Source organism: Halichoerus grypus, chromosome 13 (genome assembly GCF_964656455.1).
Source record: "Halichoerus grypus chromosome 13, mHalGry1.hap1.1, whole genome shotgun sequence".
Lineage (NCBI taxonomy): Eukaryota > Metazoa > Chordata > Mammalia > Carnivora > Phocidae > Halichoerus > Halichoerus grypus.
Genome location: NC_135724.1, coordinates 26,495,244 through 26,520,167, shown reverse-complemented (window position 1 = coordinate 26,520,167; position 24,924 = coordinate 26,495,244). Strand labels below are relative to the sequence as shown.

The window sequence follows — 24,924 nt, the reverse complement described above, 5'->3', positions numbered from 1 at the left end:
CTGGAAATAATCATGGCAACCTTGTTTAAGAAAGTTCAAGTTTCCAACTGCCCTGAATCTGGGGCAGGGAAGAGAGCATAATAAAGTTTTCTCCTACTTTCCCAGATTAGAATCAAACAGCAAGAACCTGTCCTGCAGCAGGAATTCTTAATCTGAGGTCCTTGGATGAAATTGTATGCTAACTTGTGCATATTTGCACACTTTTCAGGAGAGAGTCGTTGGTTTCAATAAGAAGTCAAGAGTTAAGATTAAGACCTGCAAAGTCTTTCCACTTTCAGAGGATTGTGAGACAAAGCATTTGTTTTTATTGCTAAGACCACTTAAATTGGACAGCCCTCCAACTGAACAGGTTAAAAATCTTTCCCTGGGGAAGATGGTGCTTACACCCACAGTCAGCTGCTAGGGTCATGTGTGACTGAAGAAAACTACCAGAAGTAATACATCCAAGCCGATGATGTCTTCTTATACCTCATTTCCCTCAGTGATATTGATCAACATAATTTTGGAATTTCCTTCAGAACTCATGACCTACCCTTTTAAGCTGCAGCAAAATCATGGTGAATCTTGCCTCTTGGGGTTGAATTTGGGTTTATCAATTGCCTGATGTTATCTAAAACGATTGCTGGTGAATAAAGAGGCAATCAAGTTGGTCAAATCTTTAAGCTAAAAATGAGTAAAGGTAAAGCACAAGACATTTTCTTAGTTGATTTACTTATTTGACTTTTAAGCACTTCCAAAAACATTTTGAACCATGATGACATCAGTAGAGTAAGTACGTAGCTTCCCGAGGCAACTGTTTTGAAAAACACTATGTGCATATCCTCACGGTATGTGGGGCTCCTTACTCTATAGGCAAACCTCATGTATTCTAATTGTTATCTAATGTACTACTTACTATAAGCTTACTATTTGTATTGAACATCTTTAGACTTGTCATGCCTCTTTGCCGTTATTCATTTTACCCAGAGTTAATTCTTTTTTTCTTCCGTTTTTTTTTTTTTTTTTTTCTTTTCTTCGTGAAATGGCCAGATATATTGATGCAGCCAATGCTTTGGAGCAAGAAACTAAACTGGGGTTACGACGCTTTGAAGTTTGTGACAACATTGACCTTGAAACTATTTTGATGGAATATGAGAGCTATTATTTTGTAAAATTTCAGAAATACCCCAAAATTGTCAAAAAGGCATCAGACACAGGTACATGGCTATTTTCTAGAAATAAGGTTTTCTCTCATCTTTAAGATTAGTGTTTCTTCCTCATTGTATTCCCAGATAGATGCTACCGCCACCCTCTACTGAAAGAATAGACTGGAAAGACTGTGTAGCCTCTATTAGGTCCTGTACAGACAATGTAAACGTGATTGTCTGGGCAGTGATGTCCCTATAGCCATGTTGGTATTTGTTCAAGGAATGTATGTTTTCGGACAAGGAAAGCAAGACCCCAGTGTATCACAGTTATTTTTTAGAAGACCAACATTACTTTCATTTCTTTAGAGATGGAAAGAGCTGTTGGAAGAGGATAAATGACAGAAGACTTCTTGTTGTTGTTGTTAGGAAGACCTATTATCTATCTTGAAAATAACATGAAAATGAGTATTGGTGAAGCTAATAGCTCATGTATAGATAATGAAATGCTTTTGAAAGCCATCAATCCAGATAATGATCAATATAATGCAAAGACCCAGTATAGGTTAGCAGTCAAGGAGGCTGGCTGGAGGAAAGATCTAAAGTGAAGGCCCTATGTTTTGTAGTAACATTATCTTAGACGTCTGTAAGTGGGGGAAGTAATTATAAACCAAGGGAGATCATTGTCCTATTTACAAGGCACTTGTTAAGCCACAGACTTTAACATTTCATGTGGGGACCAGGAAACCAAGAGGAATGTCAATTAAAAATAGCTGGGGCGAATCTCCTAGCTGGAAGGGATATTTTATCTGAGCTCCTTTCCAATGCAACGTTCAGAGCTCCAAGTCCTTGGCTGGTTGTTGGATCTGGGTTTTGGCAGAGAAAGCACTGACGCCTAACCACTGGGCCACCAGGACTATCACTGACACGATCTAATTTCTAGATTGCTGGTTCTGATCTAACTTGGAACCATAGTCTCCTGGGATATTGGACACAATGTGTTTATTTTAAGGTAAACTGGCAGAGTACTGATAAATGTTCATGCAATCGCCCTGGTGTCCCAGAGATCACACAGCAAAATGTCAAGTTTATGAAAACTTGAAATGGTTCCTGTCACCTGGCCCACACTGACGCCGCCACCAGGTTCATGGTTTCCAACACGTTTCATAGCTGAGGGCTTTGGGGTCCTCCTCTGTGTGGAAATGCTCGGGAAACACGGGCTTCTTTCTCTTTGCTGGTAGTTTCACTTCTTTCTACATGAGAATAGCTTAAAGCTCCTGGATTCCACAAGGCTGTAGCACAAATTTTAAGAACAATGTGAAAGGACAAACATACCTGACAAATGACTTTCTCTTAAAAAATTAAATTCTTTCCCTTTCCTCCCACTATTTGTTTTGCCACAGCGGAAAATAATTTACCACCAAGAAGTGGAGGGAAGACCAGAAGGTAAAATGAATGGTAATTCATCTTGACCAACCCAACTCTAGGAGTTTGTGGGATCCCTTTCCAGAAGATTCTCCAGCTCAACTCCATGTTTGTCTACCAGCAATTGCAGACTATGATCATGTGACCTTGGTGGGCCCAACCATGGGTTCTCCTCATGTTACAGATGTCCAGGATATGGGTCACTGTCTGTTGGTTCTCCTGGTTTTATCACAAATAACTGCATTCACTGGTGCCCTTTCGAGGCTCTGTGCTATGAAGAGTACAGACCTTAGAGATGAAAAGGTCCAGGTTCAATTCCTGGCTCTGCTACTCACCAGCTTGGAGCAAGTTTCTGACACAAAGTGAGGTCCCCACACGTAGGGAGCACCCACACATGCTTCATGATAATATTCTTAATAATGCTCTACCTGAGGCTAACTTTGCTTTGTGCTATTCTTTAGGAACAGTTTTATTGTTTTGACCAAAGTGTTATCCTTTTACTTATAGTTTCCATAAAGCTAGTCAGACTCTGACAATGAATGATAACTACTTTTGAACAGAAACAGTGAGGAGCATTTTAAGAGGCCAGCTTCGGCATGCATTTGGATTCTGATTATTTTTCAGCCACATGCTCATACCTGGAACTTCCCCAGCATTCTCTACCTGGCAGAATGTTCCATGAGTGAATGTCTTCTGAGCACTTTGCTTCTCTTTAGGGATGGAGCTTGGCAGCTTGGGTGTCTTCAGCTCCTCTCTGAGTAAATGTTTGTACATGGCAAGCATAGAGGTCAGACAGCAAATGGTTGGAGTTAAGAAGGATAATTAGGAAATTAATGAACGCTGTTTGTTTATAATTTTATAATTGAAGATAGCTATTGAAATGAGAGGTTGTGTCATGAGACTTGCTATTAACAAATGAAAGTACCTTCTCCTAATTTGGGCATCTCACACCAGAGAGCAAGCTCCCAGGTTACAGATTTGCAGATGACCCAGTGGAGGAATGGTTATTTAATGTGATGGATAACAGAATTAGGATGCCAAAAAATCTTGACAATTTGGAAGATGGGCTCGAAATAACAAGATGAAATTTAACAAAATAAGGTGTAAGCTTTAACTAAAGATTAAGACAAATAGCTCCCTCATTACAAAATCAGAGACCCAGAAATTTGAGTTAACAACAGACGCAGTGGGAACTCAACAACGTGATGTGATTGCCAATGTGGTCTTGGGCCGCAATGATAGAAATACAGTATCCACAAAATAGGAGGTGACTCTATTGTGGTCAGAAGATAGTGGACAAAGGAAAAATGACCAGGATGAGGATGAATCTGGGAGCCAGGTAACCTTAAAAATGACTGGAGCAGCTGGTGATGTTTAGCTTGAAGAATGGAAGACTTGGGGAGGAGGTGCCCCTAGAACAACATGGTACCAGACTTCACTCTTTAAAGAAGGCTGAGCTTTCTTTGTAGAATTCCATAGGGCACACCTGGAAGTGGCAACTAGAGTTACAGTGGGGTGAATTTGGTTCCATATTAGGAAGAATTTTACAATCGTTAGAGCTGATGGGAAATGAATTGTACTGCTTTGCACTTTAAGCATTTGTCTTTGATAGTGTTAAAGCAAATCTGTGAATCACTTGCCTCTAAAGGGAAATCAAAGAGGGGAAGCAGACTCCCAGTTCCCTGCCAGCCCCGCAATGATGTTAGGCAAGTTTAACTATATATATATGACCTCACTTCATTTAAATCAATGCTATTCATAGGAGTTCGCACTTGTAAAATGTTTGGTATTCATTTCATAGATATTTCATTTTTGTGCCAGCAAAAGGCCTGAGGGACAGGCATTTTTATTCCTAATTTACAGGTGAAAAACAAATGCTGTCTACCTCTTATGACACTCACTCCAGTGGGTCAACACTGGGGTCACTGTGTATGGACATTGGTGGTGTTATTGGTGTGGGTGGTCTTGCTGGCCACACACCTATGTGTTTATATTAGACACAAACAACTTTTTCTTTCCCACAAAGAAATGGAGAAATAGCTGCTCTCTGAGACCCAGTAGAACATGGGAGAAATGCTTCCAGTGAAACTCTCGCAAACACATCTCACATGTAAGGACAAAGGAACTGAGAAAACCAAACAGCTTCTGATGTGGGAGTTCATGCTGTGCCCCTCAAGCAGTCCTGCTTCTCTCTAATGTTATCTCCTATCTAACAATATTCCAATCCTGAATTTTTAGGTCTCATGGACAGGACCTCGTGAACAAATTTATTTTACTTTTGCACTGATGTATATAACATATATATGCAGTCAAACACATATATACACATATATATGCAGTCAAACACACATATATACATATATATGCAGTCAAACACATATATACTCTTGTAAGTGCCACCACCCCAGCAACCCCCCAGCAGGCTCCCTTCCCAACCAATACTCCCCATGGCCACCAGAGGTAGCCACTATCTGACTTCCAGCCCATCAATTTGTTTTGCTTTAAGTGAACAATATTTGGTGAGCATTTGTTTTGCAAATATGAAGATCTGTGACAAAAGAGATGAGGTAAGGTTTGCTTCCGTTCCACAAGTCCCCTCTAGGTACACCCAGCACACTGGATCAAAACCACTGGCAAATCCCTAGGCTTTCTCCTTCATCCCCACAACCTGTCCCCTGGTCTGCATACTGTTCTTTAAGGAAGATGAGAAGAAACGTTGGAGAAATGCTTGCAAAGCCATGTGTTCTTGAGAATACAGAGCTATGTGCAGAAGGGCTGGAGACAGGTGGCATGAGGGAAAATGAAGAGGAGGTCAGGGGCCTCCGGGGGGAGGTGGATCCTCTAGCCTAGTCTTGGAGGAACCCAAGGGGTAGACTGGATCCAGTCAGAGCCAAAATGGATGGGGTGGGAGGGCAGTGAAGATGGAAGGGCCCAACTGTGGTACGTCTGCCTATCTTTCTAGAACTCTTTCTTTAAAATGTGCTACACAAGTTGTTTAGTTACCTTAAATTAAGTGGTTAGAATAATTCCCTCCAAGGTCTTTGTTCCCTCCCCTAGGGTGATGAGCGACAGTTGTCAAAATCTTCCCAAGATCAGTCAGCAGAGGCCACGGTCCAGAACCACAGTGGGGAAGTCAGGGGATGTCAAATCCCTCCATAAGGAGCATCCTAAACAGGTCTGGACAGCTTTGCTTGGCATTGATAAAATTGCAGGTGGCTGAGAAATAGCTCCAAGAAAAAAGTCACATTTATTTATTTAAGGACAATGTTTTTAAAATGCTGTGTGATTTTGTTAAATTGTAGATTTTCTTCTGGATTAAAACCACAGGCAAATCTCTAGTCTTCCTAATGTTTTTTAATTTGAGTGGGAGGTCTCCTTCCTCCCCCTAGCCTTTCCTCTGGTCAGAGTGCTGGGTGACAGGCTTTGAGGGGTTAGCCCTGGGCCCAGTCAAAGCAGGGGGGCTGGTTGCTACAATGCTCAATCATCCCATTTGTGGTAACTGTAGGTGGCAAGTCTTCCTGTCCCAAAGCACATCCCCGGGCTCCTTAGATTAGGCCAGGGATAGTCTCAGGAATGACTGGGTTTCTCCAAAGCACACATGGTTGGTCCCCACTCCGGACCTCCACACTGGACATCTTGGATATAGGGTGGGCAGCAAGAGGAGAGAGCCCAGCAGGTGGGTGAGATCAATGGCTCCTGACTCAGGGGATCCATAACTAGAACCTCCCTGGGTTGGGACAAACATACCAGGTTTCAGAGGAAAGAGAACCAATTGAAATTGAGAAAAGGAATGGGAAGACTGGATGTCAGAGATGCCCAGTGGGAGAGAAAGGAGTAATCATGAAACTCAATTGTCAGAAGGAATCTCTCACTCTCAAAGAGGTTGTATAGCTCTGGCCAGTGTAGTCTGACTCAGGTGGAAGGGAGGTGAAGGTGGGGCAAGAGAATTCCACAGGTGGCTGGCTGACTATTGACTCTGCTCCAGCTCCAAACTCAGCCACTCGCAGCGTCAAACACCTCTGGTCACAGGAGAAAAGCCAGAGTGGGTTTGGGTTGAGGCACCGTGGTTTCCTCCACTGGAAAAGCTCCTTGGAGCCATGGCTTCCAGCGACAGCTCTTCCCACATGGCGCAGGCAGCCAGCGAACTCATCTAGTTGGGGCTGCACAGAAGTGGCACATGGGGTTCCCATCTACTGAACTGATACCCATGTGTGATTTGGGACGATGGAATTGGCAGTTTCTACCAGCCTCTGTAACTTGCTTTCCATGGCTGACTTCCCGCTGGCTTCCTCTTTCTTCAGGAGGCTGTCACTAATTCTCACGTGGAGAGTGCTGACTTTGGCTTGAGTATATCAGGAATCAACAAAGGCAGTGGAGAAGAAAACGTCCGCCCACAAAAAGTAAGTGGAATTCATGAACCTAGCACCAAAAGGGGAAATCCCTTTTCTTTCTAAAAATGAAAATTAAAAAATGTTACTGTTGTCACATAGAAAAGCTAATATAGAATGGTCAGAGCCTGGCTATGAGGTGGGCTGAGAAGAACACTGGGGGAGGCTTAGAGCCCTGGGGTTCTGGTCTGAATCTCCTTTCTGGATGAATGGTCTTGAAGGAACTCCCCATCTCTAAGAAGCTCTGTCCCCCTATTTGTAAACTCAGGGGTTTGGAAGAGATGGCTTCTAACGTCACTGTCAGCTTGGACATCCTGTGATTGAAACGGTAAATGCTGGTGTTCTGCGTTATTGAAGGAGTTACGGCGGCGTCCTCATCCTTCTCCTCCCTGCCTGTGCTGGTTGACCTGTGATGGCACCCGGTCTCCCTGGGGCTGTGGCTCTAGGCTTAACTGTCATTTCACGTGAACCGTGAAACCTCAGTTCAAATAGGGTGGATCTTGTCCCTAATAGATATCTCTATCCCTTTCATAATGAACCTCGCGTCTTGATTCATAAATAAGAGCTGCTCAAATAGAAAAGACTGATTGGGTAGATGTAGGCAAAAAGCAGATTAACACATGTCCTTTGGAGATGCGAAGAAGCAGTATCAACATCAACAGGTTTCTCTTGATTATAACTTCAGGGGCTGTATTTCTTGTAAGAGCCATCTCTCTTTCTTTGGGCAAGTTCTCAGACTACAGGACTTCAGATTTACCTCCGGCCGGCTCTTCTTGGGTAAACGAGACTCTGGCTGTGTGTGCTTGGAGGGGAAGCTGGGAGCCTCTCCCTGGAAATGAAGGGAGCTCTCATTGGCCTGAACTGGCTCCTTGGGAGGGCCTCAATTATACAGGTGATCGCTGGAGATGATGCATTCAGATCAGTGCCTCCCTCGGAGAAATACTTCCCAGTTCACCTCTGCCACTTTCATTGTGTTTTCAGCCACTTTGGCCTAGTAATTTTGTGGCCCTAGTTTCTCCCGTGAACATCTCACGTTGATATGAATGTTGTCTCTGATCAGGTCACAAGGAAGGGACTATTTAACCCAGCACTTAACCTTTGAAGGAGTCTGGTTATAAGTTCTCTTTCCAGCAGAAGTGTCCTCAGGGTTAAAATGTAGATGGTTTTCTTCCTAGCACTACAAATGTTCATAAATTGAACAAGGGTATATGGCCAGGGGCCCATCTCCAAGATGGGTCTATCAATGCTATGTTAGGGCCCCTAGCTTCGGGGTTCCTGAGCCCCCCTACAAATTTAGTAGGCATGGTGTTCTTAAAGGCACTAGTCTGATTGCCTAGGTTCAAAACCCTGCTCAGACTTACCCAGCTGTGTGACCTTGGGAAAGTTGTTCAATCTTGCCAAGCCTCATTTCTCTTATTTAGAAAATGGAAATAATCAGTGTCTGCTTTAAATATCATGAATGGAGAGTGTTAGCATAGTGCCCGGCGTATAACATGCACTCAGTAAGTGCTGCCGACTGCTGCTATTATTCGTTTTCTGCACGCATCCTTCCTTCTTCCTTCTGCCTGTGGGGAAGTCAAGGGGGCGCTGGGAGGAGTATGGGAGACAGATATCTGGGTTTGAATCCTGGCCTTAAGCCACTTGTTAGATGGGACTCTACTGAGTGGAGAACGTACATGATAGTTAGTAAGTGGGAGCTATCGTTACTCTTACGCCAAATGAGTTCTTCCTGTGTGGGGGATGTTTCCCAGGACCAGACAATGTAGGGGAGGCAGACCTGTAAGCAAGCAGAGGGCGTTGTGTCAGAAAAATGCTTGTGAATTTTCATTCAAACCAACTTCATTCTGAAGAGTTTATTTGCAACTTAATTTTTTTTTTCTAGAGTGCCCAACTTGAAGAAATCATCTCGTTTATGATTAGTGCAGGTTCTTTTTAAAGCCTCACATTAAGTTTGCCCTACATACCAGGATACATAAATGTGTCTTGATTGACTGAAGCTGAGCAATTAGGGATAGTCTTCCCCCATGTTTTAATGGTGGAAATAACCATTACTCCCTTTCAGGGCCAAATCATTGACTTCCGAGGGCTACTCACAGATGCCATCAAAGGAGCAACCAGCGAACTTGGCCTGAACAGCTTTGACTGTAACCCCGACCCCTCAGTAAGTGGCTAAGATGTGACATTCATCTGGCAAACTACCAACATCTAGATGAACTTCAGAAATATAATTTTGAGTCCAGAGAAACCTTGAGATCAAATCGAAGGTCACAGCAACCTGCCACCACTTATGTCACCGAGATCCACGCCCCGTTTTGCTTTCTAAATTATGAGCAATATTGTAACGTAAAGCTTTCTGTTCCTATCATCAGGAACGATTGTTGAAACCTCTGAGTGCATTTATTGGCATGAATAGTGAGATGCGAGAATTGGCAGCCGTGGTGAGCCGGGTAAGATCTGATATTCAATTCACAAATTTACGGAGGTGGATTGGGGCTCCTGGAACATTGTGGGCTGCTTCTTTTATTAATAACAATAAATATGATCATTTATTTATAAAGTGCCCCCACTTGCAAAGGCACTCATATTGTTTAGAGGCACAATAATGCATGATAAATAAATTATAGAATCATAAAATTACAATACAAAAAGCCCACCATCTCACTACAGAGGCCAAGAAAACCAAAAGGGAAAAAGACTTAGAAAGGAAGGGACAGGTGAAAGGTTTTAGAGCAGAGCCAAGAGTTAAGGAAAGAAAGCCTCTTAGAGAAGGAAAGAGCATGCCTGTGTCTTGTTTAAACAGTCGAAGTCTAGAAACAGAGATGTTGGGAGTCTGATGATTTCATAATTGGAAATTTCCATGAAAAACAAGATTAGCAGGAAAGAGCTTATCATCTGGACTACTGATTTTTAAGCTTACCCTCCAGAATTTATTTTAATTTCTTCTTTTTTTAGAAAATTTAAATTCAATTAGCCAACATATAGTACATCATTACTTTTAGATGTAGAGTTCAATAATTCATCAGTTGCATATAACACCCAGTGCTCATCACATCACATGCTCTCCTTACTGCCCGTCACCATTATCCCATCCCCCCACCCACCTCCCTACCCTCCAGAATTTAAAAACAGTGAAGTCTCATGGTTAACGACTGGAATCAGCTCTGGGATCAGTTGAGCTGGATTTGATTTCTACATCCTTCTCTTTCTAGCCATGTGACTTTGAGCAAGTTCCTTGGAAACAGAATAGATTCCTGAGTTATAGGGTACTTATCTGATATCCAGCAATCTCATATTTAATGAAAGACTGAAACCCAAGCAGACTCAGAGAGATGTTTAATATGCTCCAAAAAATGCACAGATATTCTGCAGTAATTAAGGGTTCCCTAGCTCTGGCTGTTCAGTTCAGCCGCTGTTACTGCCCCTATTAGGTATCGAGCATGTGCTGGGGGCTAGAAACACAAAATGAACGAATCAGACACAGTCCTTGCCTATAAAAGTCTTTCATCCCATGGGTAAGGTGCACTTGGAGAACATAAAGGAGGGGTATTTTGTGCCAAAGGGTAGGGAAAGCATTAGGAAAGAAGATACATAAGAAATAGGCACATGAAAATGCACAAGAGGAAGGGTGGAGGGTTCTGGACCAAACAACATACCTGGAAATTGTACAGCTTTGAGCTGAATGAGCCGCAAGGAGTGGTGGGGAAGGGGGCTGCAGAGAGAGGCCAAGTAAGGGGCATAGTGAGCACTAGCCCAGGGCTGGAAGTGGCCTGTAGGACATGGGAAATCTTTGAAAGGTGTCCATTGGGAGAATGGGATACTCAAATGTGCTTTTAGTCTGTCCTAATGACAGTGTGGTGGCTGGATATCAAAGAAATGGAGATGAGGAGACCAGCTCCCAAGTTATTACTAGTGAGAGAGGATGAGGTCTGAGCCAGGCTGTGGTAATTAGGATGCAAAGGAGAGCAGAGAAAAAAAAATTTTAATGCCCTTAAAAATCAATAGTCTCGTTACTGTTTCTGCAAAAAGACATGACTAGTGATGACAGAGTTATAGAGTAGAAGTGGCCCAAAATGATTCCACCCAGCATCTTTTCTACAATACCATGGGAAGTAGTCATCCAGTCTCTGCTTGAATGCTTACAGTGATGGGGAGATCACCACCTCATGACTGATAACTTTTGTTGCTATAAGGAGGAACTTCCTATTGGGAAATTAAACACTGCTCTGTGGAACTCAATGTCAGCTCTAGACGAGGGCAAGAAATACTGCTCTGATCTATGGATGCTTTGAATTCCATGGTAGATGAATCCCCACTCTGTGCCAAGCTTTTCCTAAGAAAGTGTGGTAATAAGAATGTGAGTGGGTGGTGGGCTATCCTGCAGATCCACAATCTAAATACGGGGCGTTCTCCCAAGATTTTGGAAGATGGAGTCCTTTCTCTGTCGCTGTATCAATGGATCATGCCTATTACGCACTACCAAAATCACTCGTATGAATATTTTCGCTAATAAAAGTGGTCAGTCATGGTGGAAGGGTTGTGGGAGGATGGGGGACAGGGATGGGGATATAACATCTCACCAGCATTGAAAAAACATATTTTTAAAAAAATTTTTAAAATTTTATTTATTTATTCATTTTATTTATTTTTAAAGATTTTATTTATTTATTTGACAGAGAGACAGCGAGAGAGGGAACACAAACAGGGGGAGTGGGAGAGGGAGAAGCAGGCTTCCTGCCGAGCAGGGAACCCGATGTGGGGCTCCATCCCAGGACCCTGGGATCAAGACCTGTGCCGAAGGCAGACGCTTAACGACTGAGCCACCCAGGCGCTCCCCAAAACATATTTTTATATTTTGAACGATGTGTATGTATTATTTAAAAATTAGATAAATATAGGGGCACCTGGGTGGCTTAATCAGCTAAGTGTCCACTCTCGGTTTTGGCTCAGGTCATGATCTCAGGGTCATGAGATTGAGCCCTGCGGTGAGCTCCGCACTCAGCTGGGAGTCTGCTTGAAGATTCTCTCTCTCTGCCCCTCCTTCCATTCAGGTGCACACACACTCTCTCTCAAATAAACAAATAGATCTTTAAAAAAATTAAATGACTATAAAAATAGTTACCAGATTGTTCTGTCATCACTCAGAATGACTTTTAAAAGGAAGCTTTTTCTGATGTAACACTAGATACTCAGTATGCTTGGAACTGCCCCTACTGAGAAAGGCCCTGAGTGGCTGTTCTGAGGCATCCTGTGGAATTGAAGTTTGGAAACTGTAAATTAGTTATCAGTAAAAGCTACCTTAATTGATTGCCCCAGATGGCTGCTACAGGGCTCCACTAGGAGAGGGCAAACCGCGCTTTTGCTTGCTTGTTAGCTTCCTTGAATTCTGTAGAAGCAATTGCTCCTGACGGAAAGTAGGGAGAGATCACTAGGGAAAAAGAGAAATTGGTTTCAGAGGAGCATTATCTCTTTTAGGCCACAAATTAAGAAAGCGTTTGCGAGATCAAGGAGCAAGCGAGGCCAGGCCCTGGCTGGGAACTCTGTTTTGCAGTAAAAGCCAATGTAATTTGAAGGCATATTCTGTAGCTTCTTTGATTACAGTCATAAATCAGCATGGTTTGCTATTGACTGAAGACAGGTATAGTCCATCGTTAGGAGATTTTGTTTCCTCTTAAAAGTACCGTATTATCTCATCAATCTCTTCTTCAGGGAAAATCACGGAATATGTTCATGGCATCCATTTGGTGAACTAGCCCATAATTACAATGCGTATATATACATATATCTAATATGGGGAGTTTTTATCACCAGCACTTTATGTCCTATTGTAAGTCAAGTGTTCTGCTGCTCCTGTGTTTATTACAGCTGTGGAGGAAAACATTAGTTTTAACAAAATGATCAAATGTGCATTGCAGGACATTTATCTCCATAATCCAAACATAAAGTGGAATGACATTATTGGACTCGATGCAGCCAAGCAGTTAGTCAAAGAAGCTGTTGTGTACCCTATCAGGGTAAGGATGGGAAGCCTCTTGGGGGTTGTTCCTGTTCATTATCCATTGGACAAACTGTATGTCATGCACCCATCAGGAAGAGAAGGGCAGGCTGTTCTTCTGTCATCGAGTTAACTTTTTGCCTTTGTCACAATATTTGGTTAAACACTGGAGTGCCAAGGCCCTGTCGATTGCAGGCAATTTGAAATCATGTTACATATTGGTTCAAGGCAGGTCTGTTCAAGTGATCATTTAAGATCTAAGACTGTAATGTAGATGATTTGTCAGTTACTATAGATTGGTTCAAATTAGCCTGCCTCCCTAAAAATATACTTATTATAGTAGAAAGGCCTCCTCTAAGAGAGGGCCTCTCACTTTATTTCTATAGATCTTACCCCCCCCAGTACCCCCATCATCTGAGGTTCTGCTTTTGACTTTTTGTGAAGACTAACAGCCCCTTCCAGGGCACTGGCCAGTAAAGCCATCATGTTATGCTTACTGCTTTTTCCCAACAAGTCTCTGTGCAGAGCGTTTCATGAAACAGGAAGGAAAATAGGAAAACAAGACGTTCCATGTCGGGTTTATGACTGTGGTGACGAGAAGGTCTGTGTACCACATAGCTTTGGCTGTATAACAGACCACCCCAAAACGTTGTGCCTTAAAACAACAATCATTTATTTGTGTGCAATTGTGGCGGTAGGCAGTCTGGGCTAGGCTCAGTGGGGCCGGCTCATCTCTTTTCCACCTGGTACTGGCTGGGCTTACTCACATGTCTGGGGCACCAGCCGGCGTGGCTGGGAAAGCTGCGATAGACAGGACGACTGAGACTTGTCCACGTGCCTCTCATCCTCCAGCAGGCAGGCCCAGTCTTGTTCCTGTGGCGACACACACTTCCCAGACAGAAGCGAGAAAGGCGAGGTCTCAATCCAACAGCATTTTTCATGTCTCTTCTTATAGTCCTTATATTTCCAAGTCTCTTCTTATATTTGCTAATGTCTCAGTGGCCAAGATCACAAGGCCAAGTCCAGATTCAAGTGGTGGAGAAATATACTCTACTGAGAGGCAGAAATATACTCTGCCTCTTGGTGGAAGGAGCTGCAGATAATTTGTGACCATTTTCTGTGACCTCTCAAAGTCAAGATAACACATTTATTGTATTGAATAATCTATTGATTCTTACCACTGAGCCCACACAGCCCCTGATTTTTGGTTGCTTCTATTCTAATGAGACAAAAATCAATAAATTTGGATGGTCTCCCCCACTTTCTTCCTGTGTTCAGACATGGGGGTAAGGAATATACTGGCATTCAGAATTCGTAGAAGTTTATTCACCCTTTCCTCTAAGCAGCTCTACAGTACAAGTCTCCTGGGAAAGGACAGAACATCTCATTGAAACTCTGGATATGTTAACTCCATGGTGTTAGAAGCTTTGTATGTGATGGCGTCGGCATCAGCAAGAAACCAGTAGCTCGTTACAACTTTACTATTGTTTTTCCTTCTCCCTTGTTCTCTATCCACTCTCCCTACCCTCCAGACTGTCTGAATTTGAACTAATGAGAGAGAATCACTGAAGTCCACACGTGTCCTGTTTGGAGTCCTTGTCTCATAATGCATTCAGCACTGAATGTTCCCAACTTCTAAATCAGGCTTTGCCATAGCTTTGTGCTTTATTAATATACACCTTTGTTGTTGGTTTTAGTGTTTATCTTAAAGGGTATTCCTGGTTCACAACATTCAAAAGATTGCCCTGTACATAGAACTCCGGGGGAAATGATGTTATGTATGTAGGAAATAACTACTGGAGCGGGAAAGTACCTGGATATGCCTTTCTTTTCCTTAAAAAAAAAAAAAAAAAATTGCTCTTTTAAAAAGCCACAAAAATTAAGCCAGGCATGGCTATTAAGTGTGAAAGTAAAACTGGGGTAAATAAGATGTAAACAGAAGCAGCCAGCCTTAAGAAAAGGAAGACCTGACTCTCTGAGTTGTGCCGTGTTTCACTCCAGCTTCCTTCACTTGTCTGTGCTAACCGTGTGCGGGCTGATGTACTGATGCCAAACCTCATCTTTGTTCCTTGTTTCCACAGTACCCACAGCTGTTTACAGGAATCCTTTCTCCCTGGAAAGGACTGCTGCTGTATGGCCCTCCAGGTAAAGGAATCTCTCTGTTTTGGTCTTGATATCAAGGGTGTGCCGAGGATGAGTTGCCCTACCTGTCCTCATCCGGGCCGGAGGCTGACGAGCGCTGGGTAACCACCTCCTTTTTCACTTGTGAGACTGACTTCTATCTGTGAGCAGGGAGATGGAGCTCAGGTGTCACTCATGTTTTATCCCCATGTGTCTCTAGGTACAGGCAAGACTTTACTAGCCAAAGCTGTGGCCACGGAATGCAAAACCACCTTCTTTAACATTTCTGCATCTACCATTGTCAGCAAATGGAGAGGGGATTCCGAAAAACTTGTTCGGGTAGGAATTCTTGATTTTGCCTTTTTTAGAATAAGCTCCAGGAGAATACGATGGTACAAAATGATGTTAGAGCTTATTTGTTTTTAAGTGATTTATATGTTAGAATTTACCCTGGATTTTGATTACCGAAAGCCCAGGAGATGGGTTGACTATTATATGTGGATATTAATCCTGTCCCCATCAGCAGAACATGATCTCCTTTCCTTCAGGAATGTGACCAACAGTCCTTTTTTGATTCCTGTAGCTTAGGAACAGAAGCTGGGACAAAGGTTGTTTATGAAGTGGAATATTTTTTTCTTCATTCAAGAAGCATTTATTATTAAGCATGTGCAGTATATTCAGTTAACATTTATTGAGAAGCTACTACCATATGCTAGTCCCTACACTAGATACTCTCAGAAAGAATCAAGAAATTGAAAACAATTATTTTTTCAGATGCCCTGAGCAACCTTCCTCCACAGTGCCCCATAGCCTTACAGTTTTTTCCGCTCCTTAGGAGAGAAATATAAAATATATTTTATGTAAAATATAATATAAAATTTTACGTCATAAAATTTTACTATACTTTCCAGTCACCTTAAGAGAATATCTGTTTATGATTTACACCTCACTGTAAGGTGGGCCCTTCTCAGAAGTCCTGTTAAATAGTTGAATTCTGTAGAATGACTGGTAAGAAATCAATACTAAGTCAATGTAAATACCATGTATTTTCTGAAAAGAATTTACTCTAAAATATTAGGCTTAAGTTACATTCCCTTGGATGACTCATTCTCAAAATATTATGGCTTATTTGGAAGTCAGAATATTTTTATAGGATTGATTTACTTAAAATGACCTATTATTTATTACTTTGATACTTTTCTCAAGTTACTTCGAATGTGTAAGTTTTTATAAATTCTTATCACCCCTTCAAGATTGTAATTTGTGGAAATCCATGTTGATATCTGTTTCTTTGTTTTTTGAGTCTACCTTAGTATCAGGTCTAAAGGTGGGGTTGGATCTTACCTGTTCCTAAATTTGTGGGTTCTTTTTTTTTCTTGAAGATTGTATTTATTTATTTGAGAGAGAGAGAGAGTGAGAGAGAGAGAGAGCACATAAGAGGGGGGAGGGTCAGAGGGAGAAGCAGACTCCCCGCTGAACAGGGAGCCCAATGCGGGACTCGATCCCAGGACTCCAGGATCATGACCTGAGCCGAAGGCAGTCGCTTAACCAACTGAGCCACCCAGGTGCCCCAAATTTGTGGGTTCTATGTGATACTAGTTAGTTTGATTTCAGTTAGCTAAAATCCAACTAACTATAAAATCTTCATCAGCCTGAAGACTTTTTTTTAACATTCCATTTCTATGTGCTGAGGAACAATAAAACTTTTACGAGATGCCCCCAGAATCAGTTTAGATTCATCTCCTGTCACGAAAAGTGGTGTTTACAACTGTGAGCACAAAACACTGCAAGATGCTCAAAGAAAGATTACATTATATTCCCTGGACAGGACTTCCCTAAACAGAAGAATAAATTCAAATATTTTATGAATATTCTTTTTTCTTAAAGATTTTATTCATTTATTTCAAAGAAAGAGAGCACATGTGCATGCGCAAGTATGAGCAGTGGGAAAGGCCGAGTGAGAAGCAGACTCCCCACTGAGCAGGGAGCCTAATGCAGGACTCTGTCCCAGGACCCTGGGATCATGACTTGAGCCGAAGGCAGATGCTCAACCGACTGAGCCACCCAGGCGCCCCTTTTATGAATATTCTCAATGAATACTGAAACTACTAAAAGAATTGTCTTGTTTAATGTTGGATAGCCAGAAAAGTCATTTAACAAGGACTCTCCATTCTGTGTGAACATTTTATTTAACTATAGTTTTCCTTTGCTTCAGTATTATTTTGTTAGAATTCTAAGGGTGAGGAAATGATTCCTCCCCCAATTTCTCCCCTTCCTTTCCCAAATATTTTAAAAAAATAACTAGTGTTGGGGCGCCTGGGTGGCTCAGTTAAGTGGCCGACTCTTGATCTCGGCTCAGGTCATAATCTCAGCTCAGGTCATGATCTCAGGGTCCTGGGATCAAGCCCCACATCAGGCTCTACTCTCAGCAGGGAGTCTGCTTGAGGATTCTCTCTCTCCCTCTCCCCTTCCTCCCACTCACGCTCCCTCTCTTTCTCTCTCTAAAATAAATAAACAAATCTTAAAAAAAAAATCTAGTATTTTTGAAAAAAAAAAAAGGTACAAAAGGGAATACAGACCCTTGAGCCCTCTCCCTACTACAGTTTGCTAGAGAAGCCTTTCAGGACATTTATCTATATCTATACTAATATCAACAACTTCCATCTATATCTCCCTTCCTTATTAAATACAAGTCGGAACATACGACACATAACCTTGTATACCTTTTGGTTTTTTTCCACACTCAACAATAAAACTTGGCTGTTGTTCCACACTATTATAGACAGAACAGTTCTTTTATAAGTCTGCAAGGCATTTCATTGCCTGAGTATACCAAAATGTAATTAACCTGTCTTTTCTTAATGGACATTTAGGTTGTTTCTAGTCTCTTGCTATCATGAACAAAGCTACAGTAAACAATCTTACTATATACGTGTCCTTGCATACGTAGTAGTGTAGGACAATTTCTTTGAAGTAGAGTTGCTAGGTCAGAGAGAATGAAAAATCACTGATTGCCAAATTACCTGACAATAGCGTTGCACCAGCTTACACACCCATCAATGACGTGCACTGCTCATTTGCTTCCCCCACCCTGGCCAACACTTGCAGTACTTAAATTTAAAAATCTTTGCCAATCTGATAGTGAAAGTAATATTTCAGTGCTCAAATATGCATTTATTTAATTTTGAATGAACTTGAGCATCTTTTTATAGGTTTAGAAGATATTTGTATTTTCTTTTTTTCTGCAAAATGCATTTTTGGTTTTGGATATTTAAAAAAATAATTCAACAGGAAAATAGATAACCTCTGCTAACTTTATTGTTTTATTTATTTATTTTTTATTTTTTTAATTTTTTATTGTTATGTTAATCCCCATACATTACATCATTAGTTTTAGATATAGTGTTCCATGATTCATTGTTTGTGCATAACACCCAGTGCTCCATGCAGAACGTGCCCTCCTCAATACCCATCACCAGGCTAACCCACCTCTGCTAACTTTAAAGGATCTCATCTTCTATCCTTTCAGAAATTATTTTCTGAGCTCTTGGAAAGATCCTCACCTGGAAAATCTTGGTCATGCTGTCAAGATCTTTACTATGAAGTTTTCAGATAAAGAGAGCCCTTCAGGACCTTCCTCTAAGTTAGAGACACTTTCCTACCATTTGTTTCTCTTTCTATTCCAATTAAAGAGTTATTTATAGGGAACCCTTGGGTTATGTTCCTCCCTCCCCTCCTAATGCTCTTGCCTCCTAGGAATTGATGCTATTGAATAGTTGAGTGGTCTCTTTAGCAAATGCACACACCTGTTGGTGCTTACATCTTTCAACACCCTCCCCCTGCCCCCCAATCATATGATTTAACTTCCTCCAAGTACTTTTGAAAATTTTAGACTAATGCTTCCAGAGCACTTACCCGGAATTCTATATATTCTCTGGCACTGGAAAGAGCAGTGGCGTGGTCATTATGGAGACATAGGCTCCAGATGTGGTTCTCCTTCCAACTGGGTGTTTGGTCTTGTAGAGCCTCTTGGTCTCTCTGCACCTTAGGGAGCACCTTAAAAACATGTGTGGTTCTATTAAAGAGTTCTGATATTCCACTTTTCATTGGGAAGATTGCTGCTGTTGTAATCATCCTTAATATCAGTTATATTTGGGCTTTTTTTTGTGATAAGGAAAACAAGTTACTGGCTTCTAATGAGAGGGTCTCTATTGTGTCTAAAAGGCATTTGTGATGTGTGTCCCAGCATTGATACCGTTCTCTCAGTTCATTAGGCTGAGCCAGTTGTCTCGGCTGAATGTGATGACCAAATAGAAATAGTATTTTCCTTTCACAGAATCCTATTCCTTTCACAGAAATAGGATTCTGTGAAAGGAAAATACTTGAGGATGAGCATGGATGTACCATACGTGCACGCAGTGGTGAAGGTGAGGAATTTCCCACTCAGTGACAGGGAGACCTGTAAGGGATAACCTGCCACTACTCATAAAAACTGCAATCTGGCCTTTTCTGGGCTCTTCTCCTCTTATTTGTTCTGTGATGCTTTGCTAGTGCTAAGTGACATGGAGAATAAATCCCCTATGCCTATTAAAGAACCTCTATTCTTTTCTAAATCTCTACTGCTTTCTCCGATCAACCAGTGAAGAATTATATATGGTGCTCAAGAGATCAGTTTCAAGGTTAAAAAAAAGAAAGGTTTAGTTTTTTATACTCTTTTCATCACCACCACATCTCCCTTTAGAGCTCTTTATTTTGTTTTTATATGTCTGTTCTTTTGCAGGCTGCTTTCCTGTTCTTGTTCAGTCTATAATATTTTATTTTGGAATGAAACATTTTATTCAATTGGGAATTGCCTTCGAGTATCTGAGCCTACCAAACAACAATGTTTGGAGTGGAATGGGGGCCCCAAGGAGTAATATGGGGAGTAGAAAGGGGCAAAATTCTTCAGCCTTGTTACCCATGACTGGAACTGTATCCTCTCCCTACAATCCTTCCTTCTAAGAATAACCTTCATTGTCCCTAAAGGTTATGGGAAAATCATCAAATGAGTTTAAACATTCCAAGGCTTTTGTGTCCATATGGAACATACAATTGGCAGGGAGTCTCAGGGGCTAACTAACTGACTAGAAGCTCAGGAACTGAGTTTTATCTTAAGCTCTCCCATTTATGATTAGTAACCTTGAGCTCACCACTAACTCTCTCTGTCTCTAATTTTATCAAGTGATAAGTGGAAATAATTGGACCATCCATGGGGTTGTGTTAAGGAGAAATAATTGCAATGATTATAAAGTTATTGTGAAAGAACAGAGTGCAGCATAAATGCTTAATATTACAGCCATCCTAAGCTTTTAATCTCTAGGAGCATCAGGGAACTTGAACTTAAGTATATGAATTTGAATATGTGGTTGCTTTTCTCCCACCCAGGTGTTATTTGAACTTGCCCGCTATCACGCCCCCTCCACCATCTTCCTGGACGAGCTGGAGTCAGTGATGAGTCAGAGAGGCACGGCTCCTGGGTAACAGACAGGGGTTTTTTTTTTTTGGTCATCACTTCTCTCCTCTTGTAAGTGTGTTTGATGGTCGGAAGCCCATCGACATTTACCAGCAGAATGAGCCTATTAATAAGCCCACAAATTTTCTGCAGACACATGGAAAGGTCTTTAAATTAGATCCTGTTAACTGAATAGCTGATTTAAGTAGTTTTTATAACCGGAGGAAATGTCATCCTCCCTTCCCCCTTTCCCCACAGAGTGGTTTTCAGGCCTGAAGATCACCCAGCCCCATGATCCCAGGCTGCCATAACGGTCTTGCTGGCTCAAAATAGCTGTTGTGACCACGTCCTCTGGAGCCAGAGGGGCTGCCTGCGGGGAATGGGGCTGCAAAGGCCAAGTCCCGAGAGGCAGCCCTCGACAAGGTGTGTGAGGCCAGAGAAGCCACCACTTCTCCGTGACATCAGGTTGTGGCTCAGCCTGATTTTAAATATGTCACATATGTCATCTCTAAAGATTAAGTGTCCACTAATGTCCCCAGCAGGAAAGAACACATCTCAGACTGCAGTGAGCCTTCTGTGTGTGTGCGTGTGTGTTTTAAGAAAGTCTTTCTGTCTTAGTCAGAAGTATTCTTCTTTGAAACTTTTTACGAAACCTGGCTTAGAAGAACACGTCTCTGGGCAATCTCAACAAAGCTGCATTTATTAATGGCCTCTAATGGTCCATTATCAAGGAAGAACTAGTAGTAATAAAAGGCAAATATTTAGCTTCTTGGATGTATAACTACAATATAATTTATGAAATTTTACTTATTGAAAATCATTTTCCTAACGGCAAAGCAACCATTAAGATGCACCCAAGAGGCATGGCATTGATAGCACTGACTTAAATGGGAAAATTGCCATGGCTTTAATGGGTGCTAGTCAGCCCCAGGCTGGGACACCCTGTCTTTCTATTCAGGACCTGATGGGAGCAGACCAGTGCACAGGCACCCGGCTGGGCACCCATCACGCAGATCACCCTAGTGCTCACCCCATCTGCGAAGACCCGGCCCACCTGGCTGCCTTACCATAGTGACCTGTGCACTTGGGCTTCATTCGCTCTGTCCATCTCCACTCCCAGGCTTCCCCACAGCTTTGAATGTGCTAATTTGGAAACTTCATCAACTATCCTTGGGTGTGCTCCCAAACGTCAGCTTCCTTGTCTGGAACTTGGACCCTAAAAGTAGAGTCTTCAAAGGGTCAGGGAATAAGGGCAGGTGCTCTGAAGACTTTGTGGGTCATATGATGTTAAGAGAAAAATTATGAGTAAATGCTAAATAAATATACAACTCTACTGTGAGACTCTCCTTTCTCTTAAGAAAGGTAGTTTGATTTTGAGTGGCATAGTTCTTGAAGAAACACATACCTAATTGATGCTGCCACCATACACACGCAGAGATGAGAGGCTGAATGTTGTGCGGTCCGAGAAATGCATTTTTTTGTCCTTTTACTTCAATCTATACAAGTCTTCGAAGAGGAAGGAGAGCCTGCTGAATGTAGTCAGTATTTAGAGCCAATTTAGATTGTTAGGTCCTGTAGTGAGATCCTTCTTGTTGGGAGGGTCTTTGGCCGTGGTGGAGGTGGGGCTCAGAAGGTGAATTTGCACAGAAGACAGCCTCAATCTGCTGTGTAAGGAAAGCATACTTTCCATGTCATTATCTTGGTTATTAGAAGAGAATGAAATAGATTCATTGTAGTAGCTCATCTCTCTTCTTCAATAGATTATATCCAGAAATTATACTAAAAGAAATACTGTGTATAAGAGTACTTTTATGCCCGCTACAGAAATGAAAGGATTCTTCTCAATTACACTGTTTTCACCAAGGGCAGATAGTATTGCAGGTAGACAGCCTGGCTGCATTAAGTCCATCAGGGCTGTCTACTTTTCAGCTGTTTTCTAGTTCACTGCCAGCCTTTGGTTTTCTTTTCAATATGGTCATTATGTTCATTTACTTCCTTTCTATCACCCTCTATGTGAAAATAGTACCAAACTGCTTGTTTCCTCCAACTCTAGTACAAGTGGCTCCTTAGAATGAGGCAGGGAACCTGTTCTACAGGCACCGAGTCATTGATGTGAATGCTACTCTTGTCCTGGAAGCAAAGGCTCCACGTCTTGGGAGAATCTCACCTCTGTGTCTCTCTGTAGGGGAGAGCATGAAGGAAGCCTTCGAATGAAGACAGAGTTACTGGTGCAAATGGATGGGCTGGCTCGCTCAGAAGATCTCGTGTTTGTCTTAGCAGCCTCTAACCTGCCATGGTAAGAGATCTTGTTACAGTTTGAATACATTTTTAAAAAAGATTTATTTATTTGAGAGCAAATGCCCTAGAGGGGCAGAGAAAGATGGAAAGAGAGAATCTCAAGCGGACTCCCTGCTGAGCGCAGAGCCCTATGTGGGGCTTTATCCCATAACCCAGAGATCATGACCTGAGCCAAAACAGAGTCTAATGCTTAACTGACTGAGCTATCCAGGTGCCCCTTGAATACATTTTCATGAGCCACTGAGTACAGATGAAGACATTGTGTTGACCATTTTGGGCAAAGGCTCATTGTTTGGTTCCAGCCCTGGGGGATTAATCGGAAGTCTTTCCTGGTCAAGTCCTCAGTCCTTGCTATCTGTACCATGAAAGAATCTGCCTTAATAGAAGGAACATAGGCCAGGCCTACCACTAACAATATTTAAAATGGACATTTTGGGGCACCTGGGTGGCTCAGTTGGTTAAGTGTCTGACTTCAGCTCAGGTCATGATCTCAGGGTCCTGGGATTGAGCCCCATGTTGAGCCCCACCTCAGGCTCCATGTTCAGAGGGGAGTCTGTTTCTCCCTCTCCCCCTGCCCCTCTCCCTGCTTGTGTTCTCTTTCCTTCTCTCTCTCTCAAATAACTAAATAAAATCTTTCAAAAAATAAAATGGACATTTTGAGTTTCAAGTCAAATTATTCACTATATTTGAGCAGGGCTTTGGCAGAGAACTATAAAATGCCAAAGTGTTCAGGCAGGATTCAAGGAATATTCCAGAAATAGTATGTTTATACTTTAACAGTATTAAAATCAAACTTTTTTTTAAATTAGGAGGAAAATCTTTAATGTTGCATAGTAAATAGGAAGCTAAATAATCTCTAATTGAAAATATAATCTACTCTCAGAGTCTTTTATTTAAATTGTATCCCAGAGTGGTTTAAGAACAATTCTAGAAGTGGAATTAGGAAATAAGAGAGGTTGACTAGGGAAAAACAATATCTATTTGGAGAGTATATTTAAAAAAATAATTATAATCCCTTTATAGTTCCAAGAATATTTTCACATACATTATTTCTTTTGAGCTTCAGGTAAGACAGGAGACAGATAAAGGAGTGCTGTTTTTCCCATTCACAGACAGGGAGCAAGGACAAGGAAGGTCAATCCACCCAAAGTCAATAGCAAATCTGCAACAGAGCTGGGACTTGTCACACTATCCCCCGACTCTCCCCCCTACCCCAACCATTTCTGTTTCCACATGCAAAGACAAAAGAGAAACTCTTCTGTTGTTTCTCTTGCTGGTCATCTAGGCTCCCAAAGAAGTCACTGAAAAGAGATGGTTATGTTCGCATGTAATCTGTTATTTTAAATATATTCCTAATTTCAACCTGGTTCCACCTCCCCTTAAATTTGTAAGACTTCACTAATGTGTAAGGTGATCAGCACTTATGTGTTCATGATAGAGGTATTTATATACAAATATTAAAGTGACGTCCAAGCAGAGAATTGTCATTTAAATGTGACTGTGAAATCCCTCAGAGAAAGAATCTCCATTGCTTCATCCATTTGAAATAGGGTTGATCATATGCACTTTACTCCTGTCCCAGGTGATGTGGGAGTCAGCTGGAGAGGGTCTGTGCATGGCTCTGGGAACGTCTGTGCACCCTGGGGGGACCGACACATTTTCTACAGGAACAGAAAACCTTCTACTCCCAGTGAATACCTAGGACTTTGTTGAGGAAGTTACTGTGCTGCCACAATTTCCCCTAGGTGATCAGTTTTTGGTAAACCCCAAATAAAATGATCAGAGAAGGAAAAAAAAAGGCAATCAAATATTAAAGCTTAGAAGTCTTTTCCAAAAGAATTGCCCCTCATCATGGTAACTGACAAATACGCACATGCTTTGAGCTTTGCCTGCATCATTACAATGTACCTTGGAACAAATATGTTCTTTCTGACCCATCCTTGAGCAGTGCTGGGCTCTAGAAAAACTTCTTATTATGAAAAATTCCAAACAGACACTAAAGAAGAGGAAAAAGCACCCACCATTTCCCAGTTTCAGTGACTAACATCTTGCCCAACTGATTTATTGATTTTTAAAGATTTTATT

General features: G+C 41.8%; 1 protein-coding gene across 1 annotated transcript in view; it reads left to right on the top strand.

Annotated features, from left to right (window-relative positions):
- The first annotated feature begins 1,054 nt into the window (after positions 1–1,054).
- KATNAL2 (katanin catalytic subunit A1 like 2) overlaps positions 1,055–24,924 on the top strand; it is a 36,734-nt gene continuing 12,864 nt past the window's right edge. Inside the window, exons 1-11 of the mRNA XM_036107619.2 lie at positions 1,055–1,196; positions 2,528–2,570; positions 5,607–5,724; positions 6,851–6,949; positions 9,000–9,098; positions 9,307–9,384; positions 12,850–12,948; positions 15,011–15,074; positions 15,271–15,389; positions 20,475–20,566; positions 22,727–22,837. Of these exons, the coding sequence (XP_035963512.2) occupies positions 1,124–1,196; positions 2,528–2,570; positions 5,607–5,724; positions 6,851–6,949; positions 9,000–9,098; positions 9,307–9,384; positions 12,850–12,948; positions 15,011–15,074; positions 15,271–15,389; positions 20,475–20,566; positions 22,727–22,837 (995 nt within the window). The 5' untranslated portion in view covers positions 1,055–1,123. The remainder of the gene's footprint in view (positions 1,197–2,527; positions 2,571–5,606; positions 5,725–6,850; positions 6,950–8,999; positions 9,099–9,306; positions 9,385–12,849; positions 12,949–15,010; positions 15,075–15,270; positions 15,390–20,474; positions 20,567–22,726; positions 22,838–24,924) is intronic.